The sequence below is a fragment of the Excalfactoria chinensis genome, chromosome 1 (genome assembly GCF_039878825.1).
Source record: "Excalfactoria chinensis isolate bCotChi1 chromosome 1, bCotChi1.hap2, whole genome shotgun sequence".
In the NCBI taxonomy this organism is placed as follows: Eukaryota; Metazoa; Chordata; class Aves; order Galliformes; family Phasianidae; genus Excalfactoria; species Excalfactoria chinensis.
The window spans coordinates 44,902,416-44,925,464 of NC_092825.1; the positions used below are offsets into that span (position 1 = coordinate 44,902,416).

Consider the following 23,049-nt stretch of genomic DNA (forward strand, 5'->3'; position numbering starts at 1 on the left):
TCGGGAATGCCAGTAATATACCATAGCTCAGATAGAGGCCTGGGACAAGTTGTGGATGTGGGCTGGAGTGGCTGCAAAAACACTATAATCATTCAGAGTATGAATATAAAAGACAGATAAAGAAAGATAAACAGATTCTCAGGGAAGTTACTAGATCTTTATACAAGAAAGTTATCTTCTCCATTTCAGGCATGAGGGTGATTTAACTGAAATAATTAGGTGCCAAGATTAGAATTATTAGCAGTGTTTTTCCAAACTGAATTCTTGTCATATGGCCACATCTCAACTTCTGCTGGTACTGTGTCATACTTTAATGGAATATTCTCTGATTCAAGAGGGCACAGATTTACTTACATTTACTTACTCCTCAAATGTTTACCTTTTAATAAAACCTCCAGTTACTTTTAAAAGTATACCATCTTTCTGTGGTGATAAAAACAGGATTCATCTAATTCAAACACAGGGGCTTGCAATGAAGTTATCAACATCTCATTTTATTATTTAAGTGCCTTTTTATAGTTGATGGAAAGTAACAAGGATGTCTCAATCTCAATTTGTCTTGTTCTGAAGTAGGTGGCTAATAGAGATTAGGTGACCCACAACTTTAAAGTGGCTATTTTTCTCTGCTACCTGCAGATGGAATTTAGAGAGATAAAGCTTAAGTCAGTACTACAGGTTAGACACAAAATTCCGCTCTGTGGGTATATACATTTAAGTGAATTCTACCCTACCTAAGGCAAGTATTTGGAAGTGATTCTTGGATATAATATGAATTGAAGTAAGCTTCAAAATTGTTCTAGCAATTTGAATATAATTTCAAAACTAAAAAGCATCACACAAAGAGTCTTCTAAGAATTAGCATTTTGATTTAAAGATGATTTTAGAGCCATTTGAAAAGGATGGGACTTTTACAGCCTTGGAGACAAAATTCTGTGTTTGAGTACCACAGTTCATGCTCGAGTCTTAAACATGCATTTCCAAAATTTTCTTCTAAGTGTTTTACAATTTCCTCTTGACAGCTAATAATTCAGAAAATATCAGTAGTCTATAAGAGGCAGCCCAGAAACAATCATTACTGGTCTTAAAATGTCTATAAACGTGCACTGTAGAGGAGTGCACTGGGTGTAAAACTGCCAAAGGGGATGATGCACCTGCTCTACCCTGGGTCAAGGCCAAGCTGTGGGCCCTCAGGTGGACCCAGCTGGGCAGGAGGCATGGCTGAGCAGGGCAGGGCTGTGGGGAGCTGGAGCCGAGCCCTGATGTGGCCTGGCTCGAACAGGAACTGACGGGCCTCAGGGAGATGTGAGGACATGAGGCTGGAGCAGGTGGGGGAGCCCTGGGGCTATGGCCAAGGGTAGGCACAACTAGGGGTGCCCTTGGTGCCCCGACAAAAGCTGGCAAAGGCTTTCATGGCTTTTTCCTAGTTATTGTTCTGAGAAGTTGGATGTCTTATGGAAAGGTGGTAAATAATTCTGTTGTTTGATTGTTTGTTTAAAGTTCTGATTTCAAAGCTTTTTTCATGCTTCTTTCCACTGCTAAGTTCTTATTTTTTGGCACCTTGAGCTTTGAGTATCTGTCTTCAGAAGGATAAGGGTGTAACTTTTGAGTTGCTCTCAGTCAGTCCAAAAGAGACTTTTGGAACCACCAAGATTTCACAGGGATTCTTGCTTAGAATTTCCTAGAGTTCTAAAATACTCGATTCTGCTTCATTTGCATTGAAATGATTTGTATTCACACATTTTTTGGAATTCCTCAAAGGATTCTGAATTTTCAACTCACTGATTTTAATTTTATTTTATTTTTTCCACAAAGTGGAACTTGAGGGGGGAAACTGAACATGCATAATGAAGCTAATCTGAAAGCATATGGGGGAGTTCTTGATATCTCCTGTAGCAATGTATGTGCTGCTCTGCATTGCTGTTAAATTGCATTGCCTAAAAAGATATTGCCATATACCAGTCTGCTTCTCAAATGAACAGGCCAAAGCATGTATATAATAAAATTATTAGGTATCATTCTGTTAAGAACATTTGATTATATATGTATTTATCATAGTCTGAAGGGAACAGAGAAAATGGAGCCCTGATTATGCCTTTAGCAGCAGTGTAGGAGTGAGTGCTCTTATTCATTGCAGTAGAATAGCTGAATTAGGTAAAACCGACAGAAGAGTTGCACTGGAAGTATCATCACCATTATTAAAGTGAAGCAAATAAGATTTGTGGGTTTAAAAATTATTATTATTTTTCTTTTACATTTTCTTTTACATTTGTGGCACATTATTTTATTAGATAATATTGGTTGCTATCCAATGAGATATGAGGCAGAAAAATGTTCTTAGCAAATGTTTCAGCCCTATGTTTAGTATCAGTGAGTGAAATAATAGGAGTGTGTCTTCAAAAACAGAAACAACAAGGCAACTGAAGTATAAAGATCTCCACATTCTCACCCGTAGCATAAGTTCCTGTGATTGGAAGAGGGTCATAGGCACCTTTATTACAGACATGGTAGTTCAGCACATCTCTTCACTACTTATCCTGTTTGTTGAAGCTACCAACCAGCAATTACCTGTGTACTATTGATAGAAGTGGTTTTCCATTACTGGCAGTCCGAACTGGTCCTTGTAGCTTTACTAACCAGCTGAGATTTGCAGTTTCCACAATTTGCAGTCCCTACTGAGTTGGGCTGGATTTTAAAATAAGCTTGAAATGAGATTTTTGCATTCCTCACAAAACTGAAAATAATCCAGTAATTCTCTGCTTGAAACTCCCAGACATGTTTGCCCGCTTGCACACCAGTTTCTGTATCTCAGACACTCACTTAAAAACATCTGTTTTGCCAGTCCAAGCTTTCTTGGCACTCCAGGAAGCAGCAATTCTAGTATCCCAAAAGTCTCATCAGTTATACCAGGGCAGTCTTCATGGCAGGAAAAACAGCTAGTCAGGATAACATGGGGAGCATTAATTCTTCTTATCATATCATAGTATCATAGTATCGTGCGAGTTGGAAGGGACCTTAGAGATCATATCATAGTATCATAGTATCGTGCGAGTTGGAAGGGACCTTAGAGATCATCGAGTCCAACTCCCGGGATTCGAGTCCTCTAGTGTAGCAGAGTGGCAGTTTTACCCCTTGTGCCACAAGGGGGATTCGAACCCGGGCACTCTGGTGTTGCAAGAGGTGGTTCTAACACCGTCTAACACTTACCTGAACATTTGTGCACAAACTGGTGGTGATCTAGATCTAGATTATCATCTCATGAGACAGAAAATCCCACTTCAAAATTGCTAAACTCAAGGATTAGTGTGTTATCCTGAAAACTTTTAATCTGGCACAAAAATCCCTATCTTTATGCTGCCTAAATGGAGAATACACTGTTAAAAGCATTATAAATTCTGAATTCCAGTTGAAAAATACACTGTTCCTGTTGGTTCATTAGCTTTGTTTGTATTGTGGATTATTTGGATGCCATTTGGATTTCTGTTGCTGCTGAAATTACTAGTGGCTTTATAAGCTCAAGTACTGTGATGTAAAATGCAAGGTATGTTGTCAACATTGTCCTTGTTATGTGTATGAAAATGAAGAATTCTTGAAGCTTTCAATAGGATCAGTAGCAGACTTTGGATACTATCCAAGGCAAGTGCAAAAGTACAGCAATGCTCACAGTGGACAGGAAAAGAATAATATATCTAAACTGTAGCATAGATGCATGATCAGGACATGAAGAAATCTTTCCCTGGCTTGTGACAGAGAAGAACAAGTAACCTAATGAGTCTGTTGCATTGGAGATTTAAAGAAATAATATTCCTTAAACTAGGTCATAGCCCACTGAGGTAGGTAAGAGTGGAAAGGAGGTCACATAGCACTTATGATGGCTGGGGAACAGTTAATGGCCTTTAATTTGTGGCAGCTATTGACTCTCCACAGTGGAGGAATGCATTTTTACACCTGCAGCCAGTAGTTAGAAATGGAGAAACGCTGCCATTAGGAATTAGAGATTATTGGCTGTTTCCTGTTTAATATAAATTCACATCAACAGGAATGACAACTGCCTGTCATCTATCTGGGGGAACTGCAGAGAAGCAAAAGGGCTGGGGGTATATTGTACAAAGATAAATGAGTCCAAAAGTCAGTCACATTTGCAAAACATAAGGAATAGTGGGCTAGACAAATTTCTGCCAGGAATGACAGTCATTTGACCCTGCCTTAGTCAGGGGAAGAGGCTCAGCAGCTGCCTCAAAGCGGTCCCTTCCAACACAACTCTACTGTCATAATTCTGGGTTTTCCCTACCAAACATAAGGGTGGAGAGGTGAATGAAACCTTTGTGCTGCTGAGGCTTGATCCTCAACAAGGATATCTTTCTTCTCCCCACATGCAGCTCTTCACCATCCTTTCATCCAACATCAGCAGCTTTGGAGTGCAGTTACAGACCTGTCTGGCTGCAGCCTGCCTGCTCCACATCTCCCATTCCCATGTCTTCTGTCCAGCAGCCCCTCAGTCTCTGAAGCCAATAGCCTTTATGTGGTGCTGTAGAAGTGCAAAGCCACTCTGCCCACAGCTTCCCATTGCCTTTTGACTTCAACTTTGAGTACAATGCCAGCATTTAACACATCCCAAGTCTTCCACTGCTTTTATTTTAGTTACTAGAAAATTATCATGATACAACATTGCATAAAAGTTGGAAGAAATTTGACTCAGTTACTCAAGCTGTTGTATTCAGTCACACATGGTGAGAGCTGACTGATCCATGGGGGCTCCCCATTGAACTGTCAGGACAGGGCCCCATAGCCAGGCCCCACCCCACCACTCAGGTAGGAGCAGAGCAACCAGGAGCCCTGGGACAACTGCAACCCCATTGGGCAGTTCTATGGGAATGGGTTGGGGATCAAGATTAGGTCCAGTGAGGGGCATCAGTGTCAGACATGGACATGAGGTGGTCAAACAGGGTTACCCTGAGCACTGTCTGGTGCCTCTCCCCATGTACACCAGTGTCTTGGACCTGAGACCCCACTGACAGACCCCAAGGACAGGGGAATGTACTCCAGGACCTTATGTCTCCTTGCTTTTTTATCAAGTTGGGTTTAATATAGCATGACTGAAGGCCGGGCAGTCAGTAGATCTGAATATGTTAGCATTATATATATATCAAAAGATGCCAAACTTTTTGTAAGTTATCATTAGCCCAGGCTCATATATTCAGCGTCTTTCAAGTAGCAGTACTTACTTGAGGTCTTCTGCCACAGGTCTGTACAACTTCTAACTTGATATTTTGTGTAGTAGCTTAAAAATACCTTCCTCATTGAAAACAATGTTTTGTGGCTTTGATAAAGAAAACAGTCCTTTAGGCCACTTATCCCAGGAAAAAACAAGGAGATGATAGCTAACAAATGTTTTATTGTGACAGATGATAATTTATTTAAGATCAGAGAGGTACTGTGATATCCTAAATCTTCACCAGTGCTCATCAGAAGATTTTAATCTTAACACTGTAGATACACCAGAACTAAAAAGTGGGATCACTGATAATGTGTTATGCTCAGTGTCTTCACTTGGCTCAAATATATTTGAACACATATTTTTATCTTTGTTTTTTAGTAGCTAAGGATGTCAACATTTTTTTTGATGAGCTAGAAGGTGTGAACAGCCCTTCCAAAGATGATGACTCCCTGCTTCACCACGGTAACTTGACCAGTACTTCTGATGATGCCAGCAGGTTGGAAGTGGTGGGAGAGGTAAGAACACAGAAACTTATTAAAATAATGTCCTCTATAAAAATGGAATAAATATGATTTCATTAAAAATCTCATTTTCTGCAAGACAAGATTTGCCTTATATTAACCCATCTGGAGTATGGATGAAGGAGGAGCACTTATAAATCTCATGGAAGGTACTAGGTGTCAGACACAAACAATTTCCCATCAAGTAAAGAGCAGGACAGTCTTGATGATGCATAATGTTGATTCTTAGAACATACCAAGGAGGAATTGTTGTTCAGCACACAATCCCTTTTAAATTATGTCTTAATACAAGCATTGTGGGCTCAATCATGAAAAGTTAGGCCTCAATCTGTGTCTTTTGGGCAGAAGGGAATGTGATATCCTTTAACTGTTCTGACTGCCTATGAATGCTATGCCTACCTCAGGGAGTGGAGAGACTGTGGACTCATGCCTGGCTCTAAGGCCTCCTTTTCCCTGCCTGGGGGGTGTGACCACATCCAGACTACTTACTTGGAGTAGTTACTTCCCAGCTGAGCTTGAGGATTTTTGGCAAAGTGCTGATTGGCACAGGTTGGAACTGGTAGGAGCCATGCTAACAACTAAGAAGAAAAGACCATAGGTTATTATATCAGCCTTTGCCCTGAGTCTTTTGTTTACTGTCTTAGAAGGTGTAGTTACAGACAATTACTTTTTCAGGAACTAGAGTGTTTTGTGGGTTAGGTAGGTTAAATATGTTGTTCCAAAAGTAATGCATCCTATTTATTTCCATAGAAACTACCACAGATACAAAGAGCACAATAACACTGATTGATAGAGCAATTTTTCTTGTACTAGAAATTCAGCCCACAGAGAGCTATGCTCCTAGAATGTTTAGACAGATAATTAGAGTGACAAAATTCATTCCACCGAGAGATGTGTTTGACCTTGCGCACAATTTCATCTTCCACTTCCCTCATTGCTCTTTCACAGCCTCCTCCGACAACCTACAAAGGGCCCCATTCACCTGCTTGAATGATAATACAGTAACCTGACATGATATTTATGTGTTGCTTTTTGTGATCGTGTGCCATGTGGTCTCTAACTGAAGGGCAAAGTTGAAAGGCACACAACTTTTGCATTTTAAAGATGAGAAGTGAGCAGAAAATGATCTGGTAGTGATAAGAGAGAATATATACTGCTGTTAATTTAGCAAGTCTGGAAAACATTTTTTCACCTGTTTGATGTATACTTTGTTGTTTTTTTAAAGGGAAAGGGAAAATGTCTGAAAGTTTTCATAGTTGAATAGATTTATTTATTTATTTACTTACTTATTTTGGATAACCATAACTGAGGAAAATAACAGTAAAGGTCATTTATATGTATAAGAGCAAAAAAAAGAGGAATGTTGTAGACAACATAAAAAGAAAAAAGAAAAAAAGGAAAAGAAAAAAAGGAAAAGGAAAAAAAAAAAGGAAAGAAAAAAGAAAGAAGAGAGTTTTGAAGATCTACTTTCCTTTACAAAAGGAAATGATACATTTTTCAGACATTGTTACTTCAATCCATGAAAATGAATTCATAATCCTAAAACCTTAGAGAAAACAAATAAACAAACAAACAAACAAAAACACCACATATTTCTTACTAGTTAGCTTAACTGACAAGTTGAAATACCATTTGCTTCAGTTGTTTGTTGTTCATGCTTAACCAGAAGATCCCTTCAAGAGTTTATGGATGTGCTTTATAAACAGTACCATCAGAGATGTAGAGCTAGATGAGGATTCAGCATGCCCTTTGGCTAAAGATGTGTCATTGTTTTGTTATGTTTCATTCTGACGGAGATGAGGTCTGAGCAAACTAAAAATCATGTTTTTCTTTGTGTGGGTTGCTCAGAGAACAGTAGGTAGGAGGTGTACAGTTACAAATCTACATCTTGGGACACGCTGTGACTGGAATTTTGAAACTTTCTTTGAAGCTTCATTTGCTGAGAAATAAAGTTGCAACATAAAGAAGGGGGAAATGGTTTAAGACCTACACTTCAGTTCTACATCTATTCTGCCTTTCCTTCTATAGCGTATTAAATTAGTCTTCTGTACTCAAGGAATTTAGAATGATGAAACTGGTGAAAAAAAACATTGATTTCTACCTAAAATAGTGTTTATGTACTTGAGATTCCAGCTGATAGATATAGTTTTGAAATTAAAACTGCAGAAGTCACCCATATGGTCTTCACTTTAAACTCAAATTCTAATGATATTTGGGTTCAGTGTTACTAACTTTGTGCAGAATTGTGATTGTTTTAACAATCTTTGCCATAAATTGGAACTTGCACTGTTATGGCTGAAAAAAAAAAAAAAAAGTTATTCATATTCCAGTTGGGAATTTTTATGCAGGGGACTGTAATTTCAGGAAGCCACAAACAGCAGGAAAAGGTGATCTCCTCAAAATATTATGATTCTATGTGTATTGAGCATTCACATTGATAATAACTAAGTACAAAATGAAGCAGGAATGAAGACAAAATCTAATTTGTCCTTAAGTTAGTGAACACTGGAGTCCATTCTAATTTATTTTTTCAGAAGACTCACAGACAAAAGTGTGAATTTGCCTGTTTTTCCTATCAGCCCTTTTAATTATGAAGTTACATTTAAAGTCTCTATGGTTGGTTATCTGGGTTACAAATTATCTGATTTGGAGTAATGAGATAGTTGGGATAAGTCTTTAGGCAAAAGTCCTCCTACCATGTATGTGTAAATGAGTAAATGTGTAAATATGCCTATGAATGTTGGTGGCTGCCATCGAGAGTCTAAGGATAAGAAATCTGGTGTATTACTTGCAAAAGAATTCTCAGTTACACAACTTTAGATAGCCAGAAATGCTAAATTTATTGCTAAAGTGAAGTATTTCCCATCCTGCCAGTTTCTTCTGATATTCTTTTTCACACAAAGGAATGGAGATTTGATGCACCTATCTAGACTACTTTTCTCCCCCAAAGCTGCAGTAAAACTTGGTTCTAGATTTATGTTTGTTGTTGGTTTTTTTTTTTTTTTCCAAGGAAAAGCGAATTTTGAAGTCATGACAGAGATGAAGGAGAGGCAATGTCTGGAAAGCATGAATAACAGTGTGTCAGAAAAGTCTCCGTCCGGAATAGTGCATATATAGTGCAGATATCTGCACTCAGAGTTCCTAAAATGAAAACCAAGTGACAATGTTGTCCATGCTGCCCTTCTGGAAGAAGGACAGTATTGGAGTTGAGATGGTTTCACAGGTCCAAGAGAAAATAATTGTCTCAGGCAGTAATATTTATTGAGAAATAAGTCCTACATAATAAATATGTAAATCTCTTAGGCATCTTAATGTAAGATTCTACATGTGCTGATGAGTCAGTGTAGGCTAAATGAATTTTCTTCAGAGAAAAGTGAAACATAGGAAGCCAGAGGGCAAATCACTTTTTCCAGTGGATTCACTGCTCCTCGTGGAGAAAGATACATTCCTTGTGTTAAAGTGTGTGCTGGTTTGTATTACCATTTGAGTTCCAATCAGGAGTGTACATTTGAAGTGAATCTCTCAATAGGCCCTACCCATGCTTTGGATTACACTGTGGAGCGGTCCTGGATTTCAAACTTGGATCCTTCCTGGAATGACCCCGGAGTGGGCCCAAAGTAATCCCTCAATCCTACATGGTGTGTACAGCAGGCCCTCAGCACAGATTGTTCTTTACTCAGTTGATACATCCCCATTGCACTCCTTCATGTGCTACAATACATGTGGTGTCTGTAGGAACTGCAAAACTGAAAGGAACAGCAGGAGGCTTAGAAACCAGAGCAGAGCTACCAAGCTGGCCCACTGCCCCTAAATCTTCTGCTGCACTGTTCTTTCTTTTATTTAAATGCTCTGTTTGGTTTTTCATGTCTTCTCAACATCATTTATAGAAATAAATAAATATATAAATGAATGACTGTGCTTTCTGAGCTGTTTTCATATTTAATACTCCGTGAAAAATACTTCTGATATCCTGATAATGTCATTTGTCAGCATTATATGCAGTATAGAAACAAATGGTTTGTTACTGTTATTTCCTTAGGGCTTATGTCTTTTTTCTTGCCTTCATTTTCAGCTTAAAGAATAGCTCTCACTATTTCAAGTCTGCATTAAGCTGTGTCAGGAGTCAGGTGCTGTAGTGAAGGAATCTTAGAAAAATTCCCCTTTCTTCTTTCAGTAAACTGTGTGTACCAAGGGGATGGGATATTTGGGATGCTTTCATTGCTTTTTCCATTTAAAGAAAATGCTTACTGAGAATCCAGAAGTTTACATTTAACTCCTTGAATTGGATTTATTTATTTTTTGGTAATAATTGTTATTATCACAATTTTTATGTAACTGTACAGTTAAAGTTAAAAAGCATTTATCCTAAGCGAAAGTATTCTGAAAATTCCCTACTTTTCCTATAAGTGAAAGGCAGTTTGTTTGTTTGTTTATTTATTTATTTATTTATTTATTTATTTTCTGGGGATTAGATTATATATTATAAAGCATGGCTTTTTATAGAAGGAATGATTGGGAAGATTCTAAGAGAAAGAAGAATTACCCTAACCCTCCCTTCAACTTCAGGTCAACTCGTCTTGATGCCCTTGAAGTCCCTACCCATTATCCTTCCCTGAGGAAGAGCTGTTTGTTTCCACATATCATTCACAGTATACATTACTTGAATAAAATGCTCCCAACTCACCAGTTTTTCTGCCACACAGTTTCAGTTTGGGTGAAGGGAAAAACTTAACCCCTAGGTAAAATTTGTATTATGTGGAAGTAGTGTTTAATTGTGAGGAGAAGCTGCAGAGGATTTCATCTTGTGAATTTCTAAAACAGACTAGAAGCTTGCCTCTTGGATCTCAGGAGAGGGATCCACTTGATCTCTTATTAACAATATTTTCTTTCCCTCTGAGCAAAAATTTTTGCTGGAAATAAGAAATACTACATATTGCTTTTATGTATCACCAGACCAAACATTGGAGATTATGTTCAAATAAATCTAGTGGGTTGCCTTAGCTGTTTCACAAGCCAAGAAATTTTGTAGTCTGATGAGGTATGGTGAGGAAGGCACAAGACTGTCCTGTGAAGCAGAGGAACTGAGGAACTACTGTAATCACAAAGCAAGGAGAAACTTCACACCAAATTTTGTGTTTCTCAGTACAGTTAATGTTCAAGCCGTTGATTATTCTTCTCAGGTGTACAAAGACATTCTACTATACTAAGTTTTTTTATATTCAGATTTCGCTTACAATATTTTCTGCTCCTTTTTTAATGTAAAAAGTTATTCCCAATTTTCTACAGTGTAGCAGGAGAGGAATGTTGACTTCCATTCTCTGTTCTCTCCTACCCCGTACCTGTATGGCCAAGCATCTACCAAAGAAGACCTCCTTGTTTTGAAATGGGGTAATTTGTACTTCTTTCAGACAACCTCAGGGACACTGTATGTAAAGTACATGCAAACTTGGAAGTCTTGTCACAATTCCTTTTCTTTCCTTTGAGTATTACTGAAAACTTGATACAAACGCTGATGCAACAACTGCTAATGCAAATTTGCATTACTGAATTGTTTGAATTTCTCTTTACAGGAAGTACCTGATAAAAACAAAGCCAATGGATTGTATTTTAGAGATGGAAAATGTCGGATTGACTACATCCTGGTATACAGAAAATCCAATCCACAGACAGAAAAGAGGGAAGTATTTGAAAGAAATATCAGGGCAGAAGGAATTCAGATGGAAAAAGAGGTAAAGGAGTTTCCCTGGGAAAAAAAAAAAAAAACTTTAAACTTTTAAATTTTTGCAGAATGTGAATTGTGTTTACTCTGAATCCCCTTTCCTCTGTTGTGGTAGTGGAAAAATGCTTTTAAGTATGACTAAATATAGACTACTTATTGCTGCAGCAGCAGGAAAGTATAGCCCAAAGGAAAATCAGACACATGAATTGACGGTCCAAAACTGGCCATTAGAGTCATCTTTTTCAATCTTATGCACAAGTAGGCCATAGAATTTCATCCTCTGAGTTGTGCAAATGTAGAAAACAAATGCTGGTTTTGAATGGCCTAAATTCTACTCTGCGCAGTGCTCTCTTTTGCACAGATATTTCTTACCTGTTTGTTGAGGATCTTGGTACTTGTTTCAGGAGCCTATCAAGACCCCTGCCTTCCTGTTCTTGTCAGCTAAGGTGTACGGTCCTAGGCGATATTTTGATAGTTTGAAAACTGACTACAATCTCCCTTGCAGTCTTAATCATAAACATTAAAACAACTGAAAAGCACATATGAATATTGTATGTCAACACTGTTTCTAAAACAATGTCCTAAAACAGCGAATTGTTTATGAACAGGAGTGTAAAATGAATGTAAACTGCTTAAAAAAGTATTGATAAGATACTCAAAAGACTTTTTTGCCTAGGTTTTTTTTTTTTTTTTTTTTTTTTTTTTTTTTTTTTCTTAAACTGAAATACATTTTCTTAACCGTATTTAAAAGGGACGTAAGTCTCATTTCCATTTGGGATATGTATACCGAACACTTAGTTTTACTAGAGATTGATCAACTTGCACTCGTGTTGATATGCATTGTTAGTCTGCCCCTGATACAAATGGTATGGGAATTTTCAGGTTACAGACATTCATACATTGTTTAAATGCTGTACTTAATCTCCCCTTCTGTCACTGAAAGTTTGGTACATGGGTAGATATTCTGCCTGTGTGCTTAAAAGGTATTCTTCTTTGCATAGCACTGGGATAAGGAACGGAAGCAGTTTCTCTCCCCTATAATTAAAATATTTATTTTTGTTACATTTTTTATAATGAACCAGATGCTGATAGATTTTAAGAGCATGTCACTGATCACGTCAAACAGTTGCCCTACATTATTCCTTCAGATAATCTGGAAGGTAGCATCTTTGGTGCTGAAGTTGTTGCTTGATGTCTTAAATGACAGCCTTTGCCCCTTTATTACATAATTTCTTTCCTGTAAAAATACCAGTGGTTGAAAGAGTTGCAAAACAAGACCTGAGAACGTGGGAATGCTGCTGTGGTTGTACAGCTTCATATCCCTGCCTCCACCAGGAGAGATGTTGAAAATATCTCTGAAGTTTGGGAAGTGTAGAAAATGAATGTGGAATAAATTCTCCATGTTGCTACATCTAACAATTTTGAACTATTCTGTTATTTTGTGATTTATTTCATTTCTTGCCTTTTACTGCGGTGAAAGTTAGGAAATCCCTTTATATCCTAAGTATTATGAAACTTGCAGCATTCTACATGAAGCACGTTTTCAACTGATGATTTAAGTGCTTATCATAGACTTTCCTTGTGCCTTTCATGATCATTTATTTGGAGTTTCCTGCTTGGGCTGCACGAATGCTCTGCCCATTCTATTATTCATTTCAGTTTCTATTATGCTATTGACATGCAGTTTTATTTCTTATTAGTCTCATCTGGCTTTGGTATGACTTCTTGCTGGCATCAGTAATTGTACATTTTCTAAACTAAGAGTGATCCATATGAGGCTGTGCTACATGACTCAAGACAATGTTTTTAAAATCTAGGATACCAGTCTTTTATGACTCTGACCTAAAATTAAACCCTAGCATGTATATTTTATGATCACTTTAGTTTCTAAATTGAATTATAATGCTGAAAGAAATAAATACGTTCTTGGTACACCCTCTCTCCCTTCCTGCAGACTAACAGCTGTGCTGCATAACACTTAGATTTTAACTATGTGCTGTGATTGGTTAAAGCCTGGATTATTTCCCCGTGGTTTTCTATTTGTCCATTTTGGTGAGACTGCTAATCGTGCAGGGTTTCAGTTCTGGAATATTTTAACTGTAGATGTCTTTTCTAATTGTTGTTCATATTTGATATGTTGTTTCCACTGAAAAACTTTGTTCACAGATAAAATGAGATAATTTTTTGTCTCTACGACCAGAGAATGTATACAGGAAACAACAGGTTATTATTGCTGGACTGAGATAAATATTTTTACATTCCGTGAACTTGCATGGTGGTAGGTTCTTTCTTCTTTGGCTACAGGCAGTCCATATATTCACATCTGATTATGTAAGTCCTGTTCATAATGTGCAGTCAGAGATGCTAGAAAACTTACAGATCTCTTCACAGTGCAGTTCTGAAGCCACTCAGAAACACTGCAATCAAAGAATAATGCACTGGGGTGACTAACTGATGAACATAACACAGCAAAATACCCAGGAAATGATGGATGCAGGGAGATAAATGTTTACTAGTTAAGTAAAGTTTTCGTGAAATGAAAAAGTGATTCTAAAATTAATGAATGAATGTTGAGATAACTTGAGGCACAGCATCAGATTCATGTAGCTGATAAAGGTCTGAACAGATATGTTTGTGGCTGTAGAAAATGATTGTTACACTTTACCAGTATTGCTCAACAAATTCACACTCAGATTCTTCAGCTACATCACACCATTCTCCAATGCAGGTTATGCTAGTTTTTTGTGCTTTGTGTAACCAGTACTAAAGAACAAGGGGATTTCTGGCCAAGGAACCAATCACTGTACTAATAAAGGTGTAGAAAACAGAGGTCTAAGAGTGAATGGGTAACCCAGGAGAGCAGCGTATTTCATTTTCTGACCCTTCTCCCTGCTTTTCAATGTTTACTCTGTCTGTTAGTGTTTCACAAGAGAGGTACATAAATATGATATTCTGGCTTTGGGATTCTTGATGACCACAATGTTTAAATTCCTTAATACTCTTTGAAATAGACTTGTTAATTGAATAAAATGAAGAATCAATCTTCAGAGGAGGTACGTTCTTATTAGTGTTGAGGTATCAGTAGCAATGCCTTTTTCCATGCATAGATACTTTCTCTAAACATTACATAGCACCAACACCTGCCAGAGGTGACCGGCAGTGGTTAACTGGAGCTGTAATATGAATGTCTCTGTTCTGAGTATATGGTTCATATTCATCCAAATCTTGAATAGCCTTAAGATCATCCCATTCACTCTAAGAAAAATATACTTATCATCACTTTCATATAAGGAGAGAATGCAGACTGCATCTGTCATTCCAAATACAGTGTTCATCCCTCTGAGATAGTATAAACCCAGCATTTTTCTGGCAACTTTATTGTTTCAAGAGAAAATGAAGGCTCAGAATTATATTGGGTGCATGACATTTTTCACAGGTATAAAGATTCATAAGTACAGTGCAAATGCAAAGTAGAGGTAGTATGCTGCTGGAAAGAAATCTGTATAAAAATGGATTTCTAATCTTAAAAGAAAGATATCATCTTGGATTATAGTAAATACTGTATATACAAAAAGATGTTGATGTTGGGTAGAAAATAATCATATAGCAGTAGACTACTTTTAATTTGAGGTTGGCATGTTTTTGTGTGTTGTTATGTTGTTGGATTTTTTTTATTTTGCTTTTTATGACTGCACTAAACTTCTCATACAGTGCTATGAAAAGTACTAAATATGTTTTGCTTCACATTTTGTTCCAAATGTTTAATTTATAATTTGGAAATTGATTTGATACGAACTTTATTTGAAAAGGTGTTGGGCATATCAGTAGAAATGGAGAGACAGACATTTAGAAAGAGAAAATATTCAGTGGTGAAAGAAGCATTCAGGCCCCATATTTTCTATATTTTACATATTTTTTGTAATATACTAATTTACCATATAGAAGTAATGGACTGCTTTGAAGCATTCCTTTCTGACCTAACAAGCAAGTCTCCTGATGGTTACTGAGTGTTTCAGAAACTAGTTTAAGATACTTCATGAAAAGCAATCTGTCCTTTTGGGCTGCTGCCTCCACATCAGTCTTTGCGTACCCCAGCTGCAAGACGTTATGTTAGCGTGCTGTTGAGTTTTTCAGAAATAATTCAATCTGTATGTTTTTTTCTGTTGCACGCCTGATTAAAAATTTAAACATTGCCACTATAAGTGTCAACCTGTCACCAGTGTGTCCCGAATTGCATTTGCTCCATGCCTCAAGCAGTAGCTGACATTTTTGGGGCAACACCTGGCAGCTGATGTGCAGCTGGTGTATACAATAGGTGTTCTCTAAAGAAGCAGAAAAAGTTGAAAGGGGGAAAGGAAAGCTGTATGTAAGCTTCACTCTCGTTATAAGAAATATCTACTAGCAGGCAGATTCTTAACCAGAAATTTAAGAATACTAGTTAATACTAGTTAATTAAGAAACTAGTTTTTCAGTAGTTGATATAATGTAATTACTGAATAATAATATTTCATGGCTTTTCAGGTTTGGAGGTAGATGTGCACCAGTTTATGTTGAAGTAGTATGAGATCTATAAAGCAGTTTCTCTTGATGTGGCTGTACCTTTGAACTAATGGAACAGGACTTTAGGGGTTTGAATCATGTATTCAGTAAGAGGCATATATTTAGTAGCAACTTGGAGCCTGGTTTAGAATGATGAATGTTGAGAGAAATTACAGGTGACAGAAAGAGCACACAATATAGTGTCTCCATGACTCTTGACTCGTCCCTGAGTGTAAAACCAAAATAGACTTATGACTATGTCAAAGAGAGGTAAAAGTTAGAAATAGTGAGCAGGAAAAAAAAAACCACAAACAAACAACCAAGAGCTTCAAGGACTGAGACTTCAAATATAGTTATGCTCAAAAAGTGATGATGCGAATATGCGATGTTATAATCAACAGCTGTTCTTCTTCAGCATAGTCAAATATTAGCATCGTTCATTCTGGCAGAAATGACATCTACTACTTTTTTTTTTTTTTTCCTTGCTTTTTCTTAGTACTGCAGAGCCAAAACAATTATATCAAACTGCTCTGCTTTTTTTTCTGCTTTGTGCGCCATCACTGCAATTGTTCACAAGAGTCCTGTTATGTAAATGTTGCTGCTGATTGTGGTTCATGAGCAGAACAGAACTAGGCTGACTTCCAGCCCTCAAGTGGCATTTGCAGAGCTCAGTTAGGAGAGGTGTTTTATAAAGTTAGCTTATGTAATTTGTCTCTCTGAGGAGCAGTGTGCATAAAAAAACATTGCCTTCTGAGTGACTGTAAGTTTCTATTTCAGCTTTGGTTTCAGTGCATTCATTTATTGAAAAGACAACACTTTGTAAGAAATTTATTGCCGCTATGGATATTAATTTAGTCAAGGCATACAGCTTATAACAGTTTGCTCAGCCAGTGTCCAAGTTACTACCTGAAGCTTGCCAGGATAGTTTATGGGATAGCCAGGAGCAGGATGCAGGTCAGGAAAATAGCTCAACTAGGTAATATTTTTTCCTAGCTGACATTTCTCTTTCATCTTCAAATCCCTTCCTTCAAGTTGAGTTTACTCTGCACATACCAAAGCCCCCTATCCATTGGAGAAAAGGGTGGCTAGGAGAAGTTTCCACCACCAAAGCTGTGTTAACTGTTCTCTAAGCCTTTTTTTACGGAAAGGCAGATACCTGTGTGCATGCCTGCTGTAACATATATCCGGTGCACACCCTGCCACTAGGAAACATCAGGACAGATGTGTGTGTGATAATGCACAGGCACAGTAGGTCAGGCTACATGAAGGATGTCACTTAAGGCTAACAGGATTGCCTTTAGGACAAACTATATTGCTCTCTGGCTAGAAAAAAAAAATACAGGTTGCTGACAATGAGTCTCTTAATTCTGACACTGTTCACATATTCCTTTTCTGCTCTATAATAATGTGTGACTCCTTTAATTGCAGTGGGTCAGACTGCTGGCTGTCACCTTATCATTTAAGTCAACAGCTCAGTGACAGTTTCTGCCATCTGAGAGATCTTGCTTCTACATATTAATGCATTTTCAATTATTTGATTTTGCATGTATTGCAGATTATACATTCTTTCTTTCCTTACAGTCTGAATTTTAAAACATACTCAACAATATTTTTAAGAAGAGATAAAATTCTTTCCCATTTTATTTCCTCTTTTAATAATGATGGAGAACCCTATTTCTTCTATTTACCTCCAATGGTCATATCCTTACCAAAAGAAAAAGAAAAGAAAAAAACCTGCTTGGACACACAAACGCGTGTGCTCATGTATATGCAAAGTGAAAAAAAGGGTAGCCAGTATCTATCTCAAGGTAATGAAAAACACTATGTAAATGACCCAGTCCCTTGACATAAGGGAGAGAACATTTTTTTTGTGGTAGGGCTGCAATGAGTAAAACAGTAAGATGAGAACAAGAGCGACACGGATTTCCCCATTTCAATAGCTTTCATTTGGGCAAAACTGGGACTTTGGATATTAGTTACTACTGTAACTCATTTCGGCATTCTGTAGCTTTTATGAGCTCCATGTAAGTTATTTCAGTCTCTCACTTTCCTGATGCTATTTCTCAGTATGCAAATAACTACAACTAATGAACTTACAGTACAAATTACTCAGCCTGCAAGAGCTGCAGTTTCACAAACAGCATAATATCCCATCATTTGCAGGTACAGTTTGTTAATTAAAGTTTAAGCACTGTGTCTGATTGCATCCACAAATCATGGATGGAGACATCAAAGTGACAGATACTATGGCTGCAAAAAAGGAAACAAACTGAAATGTAAGCCCATCACACATATTATGAGTGAAAGTGCTTCCAGTTATTTGATTTGAACATAGGGCTGTTCATTTCATCCAAGTACAGATTTATTGTTAGTTAATGACCTAATGCAAATAGCAAGAGGAGTCTTTCTTTAGCACCTCCTTTTCCAGAGAGTGCTCTCTATCAAAAAAAAAAATATTTTGATAAACAGAGGGGGTGTTTCCATCTACCTGGACCACTAAAGGAAAAGATTTTAGCTTTCAGACACTGTCCACCATACAGCATAGGGACAGTTCTGCATAGAAATGTAAGGAGATGCACGGAAATTGGGATCAAGAGAGTCCAAACTCAAACTTCAACAAGCAGTTTTTAAAAATAACCATTTTGAGTGAATGAAGGAGCCCATAAGTGAATATGTTTTTGAGTTGACAAATTCCGACCTTTAACAGGATGATGTAAAGCTGGTAGACTAAGAAATCTGATGTAACTGTTGCTGAAAAGAAAGATAATTTTAGATTTGGAAAAGAGTATTCATGGAGTGCAAAGGTGAAACAGAAACTATGTAAGTAACTGAAGGATTAAAAGACGCATGAGACACTTCACCCTCAGAAATGCTGAGTAGGATTTTTTTATCAAAGAGTTTCTTGCTGTCAATCTTCACAAATCAAAATGTCAAAAATCTTTTGAAGGACACTAGGCTCAAGGGAAAAAACAAGCAGGAGATAGATAGATTTAGAAGCACAGTGAAGGTTTCATACTAGATGTCCCCTATATGTCAAAAGTCACCTTTCCCTTTCCAGTAATTGCTCTTAAACTGCAATTATTTTTGAGATGTTATTTGTCTGCCAGTGGCATCAGGATCAAGCTCAATCTAGAAGGCTACTATCATTTAATGTACAGTGAGAGTTTTTGTTGCCCAAAGGTGACATGACTGGCTTTCTACAACAGTCCCTCACTGAGCTGGTTTTGTGAGAAGAAATCTAGAGCTGTCCGTAGGGAACAGAAAAACAAAGTATATAGAAATGCCAGCATATGTTCTCACTTTGTGCTGATGTTTTTGGGGTTGAACATGACTTTTAAGAATTGCATTGTATTTACTGCATTACACTTATGATAAAATCATGATGATTTGTACCTGCAGTATCCTCCTGGCTAGGGATAATTTGGGTCTTCCCCTCCAGCACAAAGTGGTGCAGGGCTGCACTCCATACAGGCAGTCCCAGGAGATATTCCATGATTCTGGGAAGGACAATTCCCTTCTTCACCCTCTCTTGGCACAAGGGCTCCAGGCCCTCTTATTGAATACTTGCTTTCTTTGCTATCCAGGTTAGCTCAGCTATGCAGTGAGTGAAGCATCGGTGCTGTGAGTCTTGGATTAAATGTATTTTAATTATGGCAGGAGCCTCACAAATAGAGCTAGACAAATTATCTCAGAGCTCAGCCCTTATTGAAAAAGATGTTTTGGTTTATGGCTCTCTGGGCTCAAATTAAATCCAACATTATACATTGCATACATACATATTTGTTTCTTGACATTTCAGACTGGTAATGAACTGATGTTGGAAATGAAGCTTAATAAAGCTTGACCTGAGAAAATATTGTTCCTGGGGTAGCCATGTTGACTGAAACCTCTGTCAGCCAATTAGTCATGTCTCTATGTTTACAGTCTTATCTAATTTACAAAACTCTGTTTTATCTACAAGTAACTTTTCTATTTATACACAAGAGCACTTGAGAGAAGCTCTAAAAGTGCCTGGCAGGCAAAACAATTTAGGGATCTGTATCTTTTGTCTTGGATATTTTCACAGTATAGCACTTTCCTCAGGTACAGCCTGTTTTTTGCTGTTAATGGCCTCAGATAGATATTTCTTTTAGTAAGTAGGATTTCTGAAGTCTCTATTGTCGAGCACTAATATAAGAACATTGAGCTTACTTTTTTAACAACCATCTCTTATATCTGTTTAAAATTCAAAGCTTTGCAAAAAGAGAACCTCCATAATGAAAAGGAAGGTGGAAGAACAAAATGGAGACATGTAAATGTGGAAACAATAACTCTACATTTTCTCATCTAATATCAAAATTAATAACTAGTAGACCTTTTCTCTTTGTTTCCAGTGTGGTTTTTGACATTATTTTTTCAAGTTAGTTGCCATTATAGGCTAGTAATTAAGATATAATAATAAAGGATTTTTGCACTCGTAATTCTTTACATAAGACATATAAGTATATTGTTTTCTTATATCTTTCTGTGTCTCAGAAGTAACATACCTGTCACTCAGTATACACCATTTCCTTATGTAGAAAATTTAAGGGCATGAATCTGTATATGGACAGGTTTTAAAATGGATTTGACTGAAAAATCATCTCCCATAGTTAGTTTGTAAAACTCATCCATCTAATTTTAGTTCATTTTCTTTTCACATTTCTAGCTTAATTGTTTTAGTCTCAGTAGTCATTATTTTTTGAAAGCAGTGTATCAGCATGTTTATCTGCTTGCTTTGCAGTAGCTAAATTCTAATTTATATATTTTTATTCACTATTAGTATTCTCTTTTGTTTTTCTTTTTGTGTATGTGTGTGTGAGGAAAGTAACATGAAAAGTTTTTAATCAGTCTAATATAATATAATCTCTTTTATTCAGGCCATTCCCTTTAAAATGTCCATTTAAATGAGACACAATGGACCCTAATAGCATTTATATTATTCTACTAAATGTTTACATCTGATTTTCTTCATTAAAAAATATCAATAAAAATACAGTTTTGTAATTGTTCATCATTATTATTATTATTATTATTTTTAAAAAAAAGACTCTAAAGAGGAGTTTCTCCACTTTGAAAAGAAAGCTATTCAGTCATGTTTACATGCATCGCTTCTTCTGTATTGTTTGCAAAGTGGGTATACAAGGCTGTTTTGAATATAGATTTTAATTTAATGGTCTGGTGAGAATTTAGCACCTCTGGAGTTATTCTTATGGAGTGAACACATTAGACCTGAGAGCCAAAATCAAGTAACACCAAACGTTTTCCAATTAAGAACCCTGCTAATTATTTTGACCAGGAAGTATCAGGAAGTTTTTCTCTTTGTTGCAATCCTGTTTGTTAGAAAGAAATGTATAAAAATTTCCTTGGAGACTGGTAGAGTCACATATTTATTTTTTCATAATACTGAATATTTGTCAACTAGCTCAAAGATAAAATATTCTCTCTCTAAATGTTTTTCTTAGGATCATTTTCTTCATCACATCTGTTTGTTTGGAATTCTTACTTTTTCTCCTTCCAATGTATGCAGATTTACCATTTCCAACTTAGTAGGCAGCAAACTTTCTGTCTCCTAAGTTTCTTAGCCTTATACGAAGTACTCATGCCTATTCCAGAGCACTGACTCTTGATTCTGTATGGCTGCCAGTCACTGGAAGCTGTGGCTTTCCAAGACAGGACTGGGCTAAACAAATTCTCTGAAACAGAAACTGAGTGGATGGAAGCTGAGGTGCATAGAGCACCCAGGGTCAAAAACTCAGTGCAAGTTTATGGATTTCATAGTTAGCTTCAGAAATTCACAGGAGAGTGAATTAGGAAAACCCTTAAAGGCGTGTTGTAGGAACTGATGTGTCTACACTACTGCAGAAGTTGGGGTAGGTGATGAGGAAGGTAATGTGAACCTGGAGAAAATAAGACAAAAGGATTTCTCCAAAAGGAGAAAAAAAGCAACCTACTGACTGTGGCTTTTGGCAATGTAGATATGTAACTTGGGAGAAATAAGTGCTTCTGGGTAGCAGTTCATCTCAGTCTAGGGTGGCAGACTAGAACAGAATAAATAAATTGTACTCTGAAGGTGACTGTTCTCTGCATTGCAGAATTCTAAATATTCTTGTCCTGAATCACACCTGTGATGTCCGCTCCTTGGAGCTGAGCCTTTGGGCAAATTTTCAGCATCAGTGGTCTTAAGGCCAAGGCAGAGCCAGAGTTCTGATACAAATATATGAGCCTGCTGGTGTCCATCAGGTGAAATTGGGACAGATACATGGCACGCAACATAGCTGTAAACTGATGCAGATAAGTATTTTTGTTCTTTTTATCTCTAAGTAGTATCTGCAGCTTTATGTGAATAGATCTATGGATTGCAGGACCACTCCCAATACTGGTCAAGTGTAAAGTCAACAGCTAACAAAATGGTAAAATGGTGACAATTATAATGTTCAAGCCTGAATTGCTCAACCTGTGGAGTCAATTCATGCTTCCACATTTTCAAATCTAATGTGTGCAAGATGGCCCTCAAAGCTTTTCAAGAGATTCACATGTCACTACTATAACGAAGATTATTCCCCAGTTCACTGATGAATAAAAGCTGCCTAGAGAAAACATTCACTTGTCTGAGAAATCATTTGGAAAACATCATGAAATATACATAATACCATGCATTATTCAGTATGTTCTATTGCATCATTAAGAGTTAGGTGTGAAGCCCGAGGCTATAATTGTATTCTTCTCCTGGACACAAGCTAAAGAAATAATTTCTTTGCAGCAGTTTGCTGTAATATGATGCTGATAGGACAGCCACACTGCAAAGATTTTGTTAGTAGCAAAGCTGAGTAACAACCAGCAGATCTATCAAATGCTACCTGCATAAGTGGTCATTAATATAGATTAGGCTCAGCAAAAAGTTTTAGAGGAGGAAAGAGGAAAGTATTTTCAAAGTATGAAAAATTTTCATTAAAAGATTTTCAAAATTAAATGTGTGATATTGAAGTGCAATCCTCATTGATAAGAAATTCTTAAGTTTACCAAAGATAAAACAG

General features: G+C 37.1%; 1 protein-coding gene across 5 annotated transcripts in view; it reads left to right on the top strand.

The window, feature by feature from the left end:
* Window positions 1–23,049, top strand: part of ANO4 (anoctamin 4) — a 186,501-nt gene that overhangs the window by 90,908 nt on the left and 72,544 nt on the right. For 3 of the 5 annotated variants that reach the window (XM_072342020.1, XM_072341990.1, XM_072342010.1), the window contains 2 exons: window positions 5,594–5,730; window positions 11,307–11,465. In XM_072342020.1, the coding sequence (XP_072198121.1) occupies window positions 5,594–5,730; window positions 11,307–11,465 (296 nt within the window). The remainder of the gene's footprint in view (window positions 1–5,593; window positions 5,731–11,306; window positions 11,466–23,049) is intronic. The other 2 variants (XM_072342001.1, XM_072342030.1) reach the window with 2 other exon arrangements.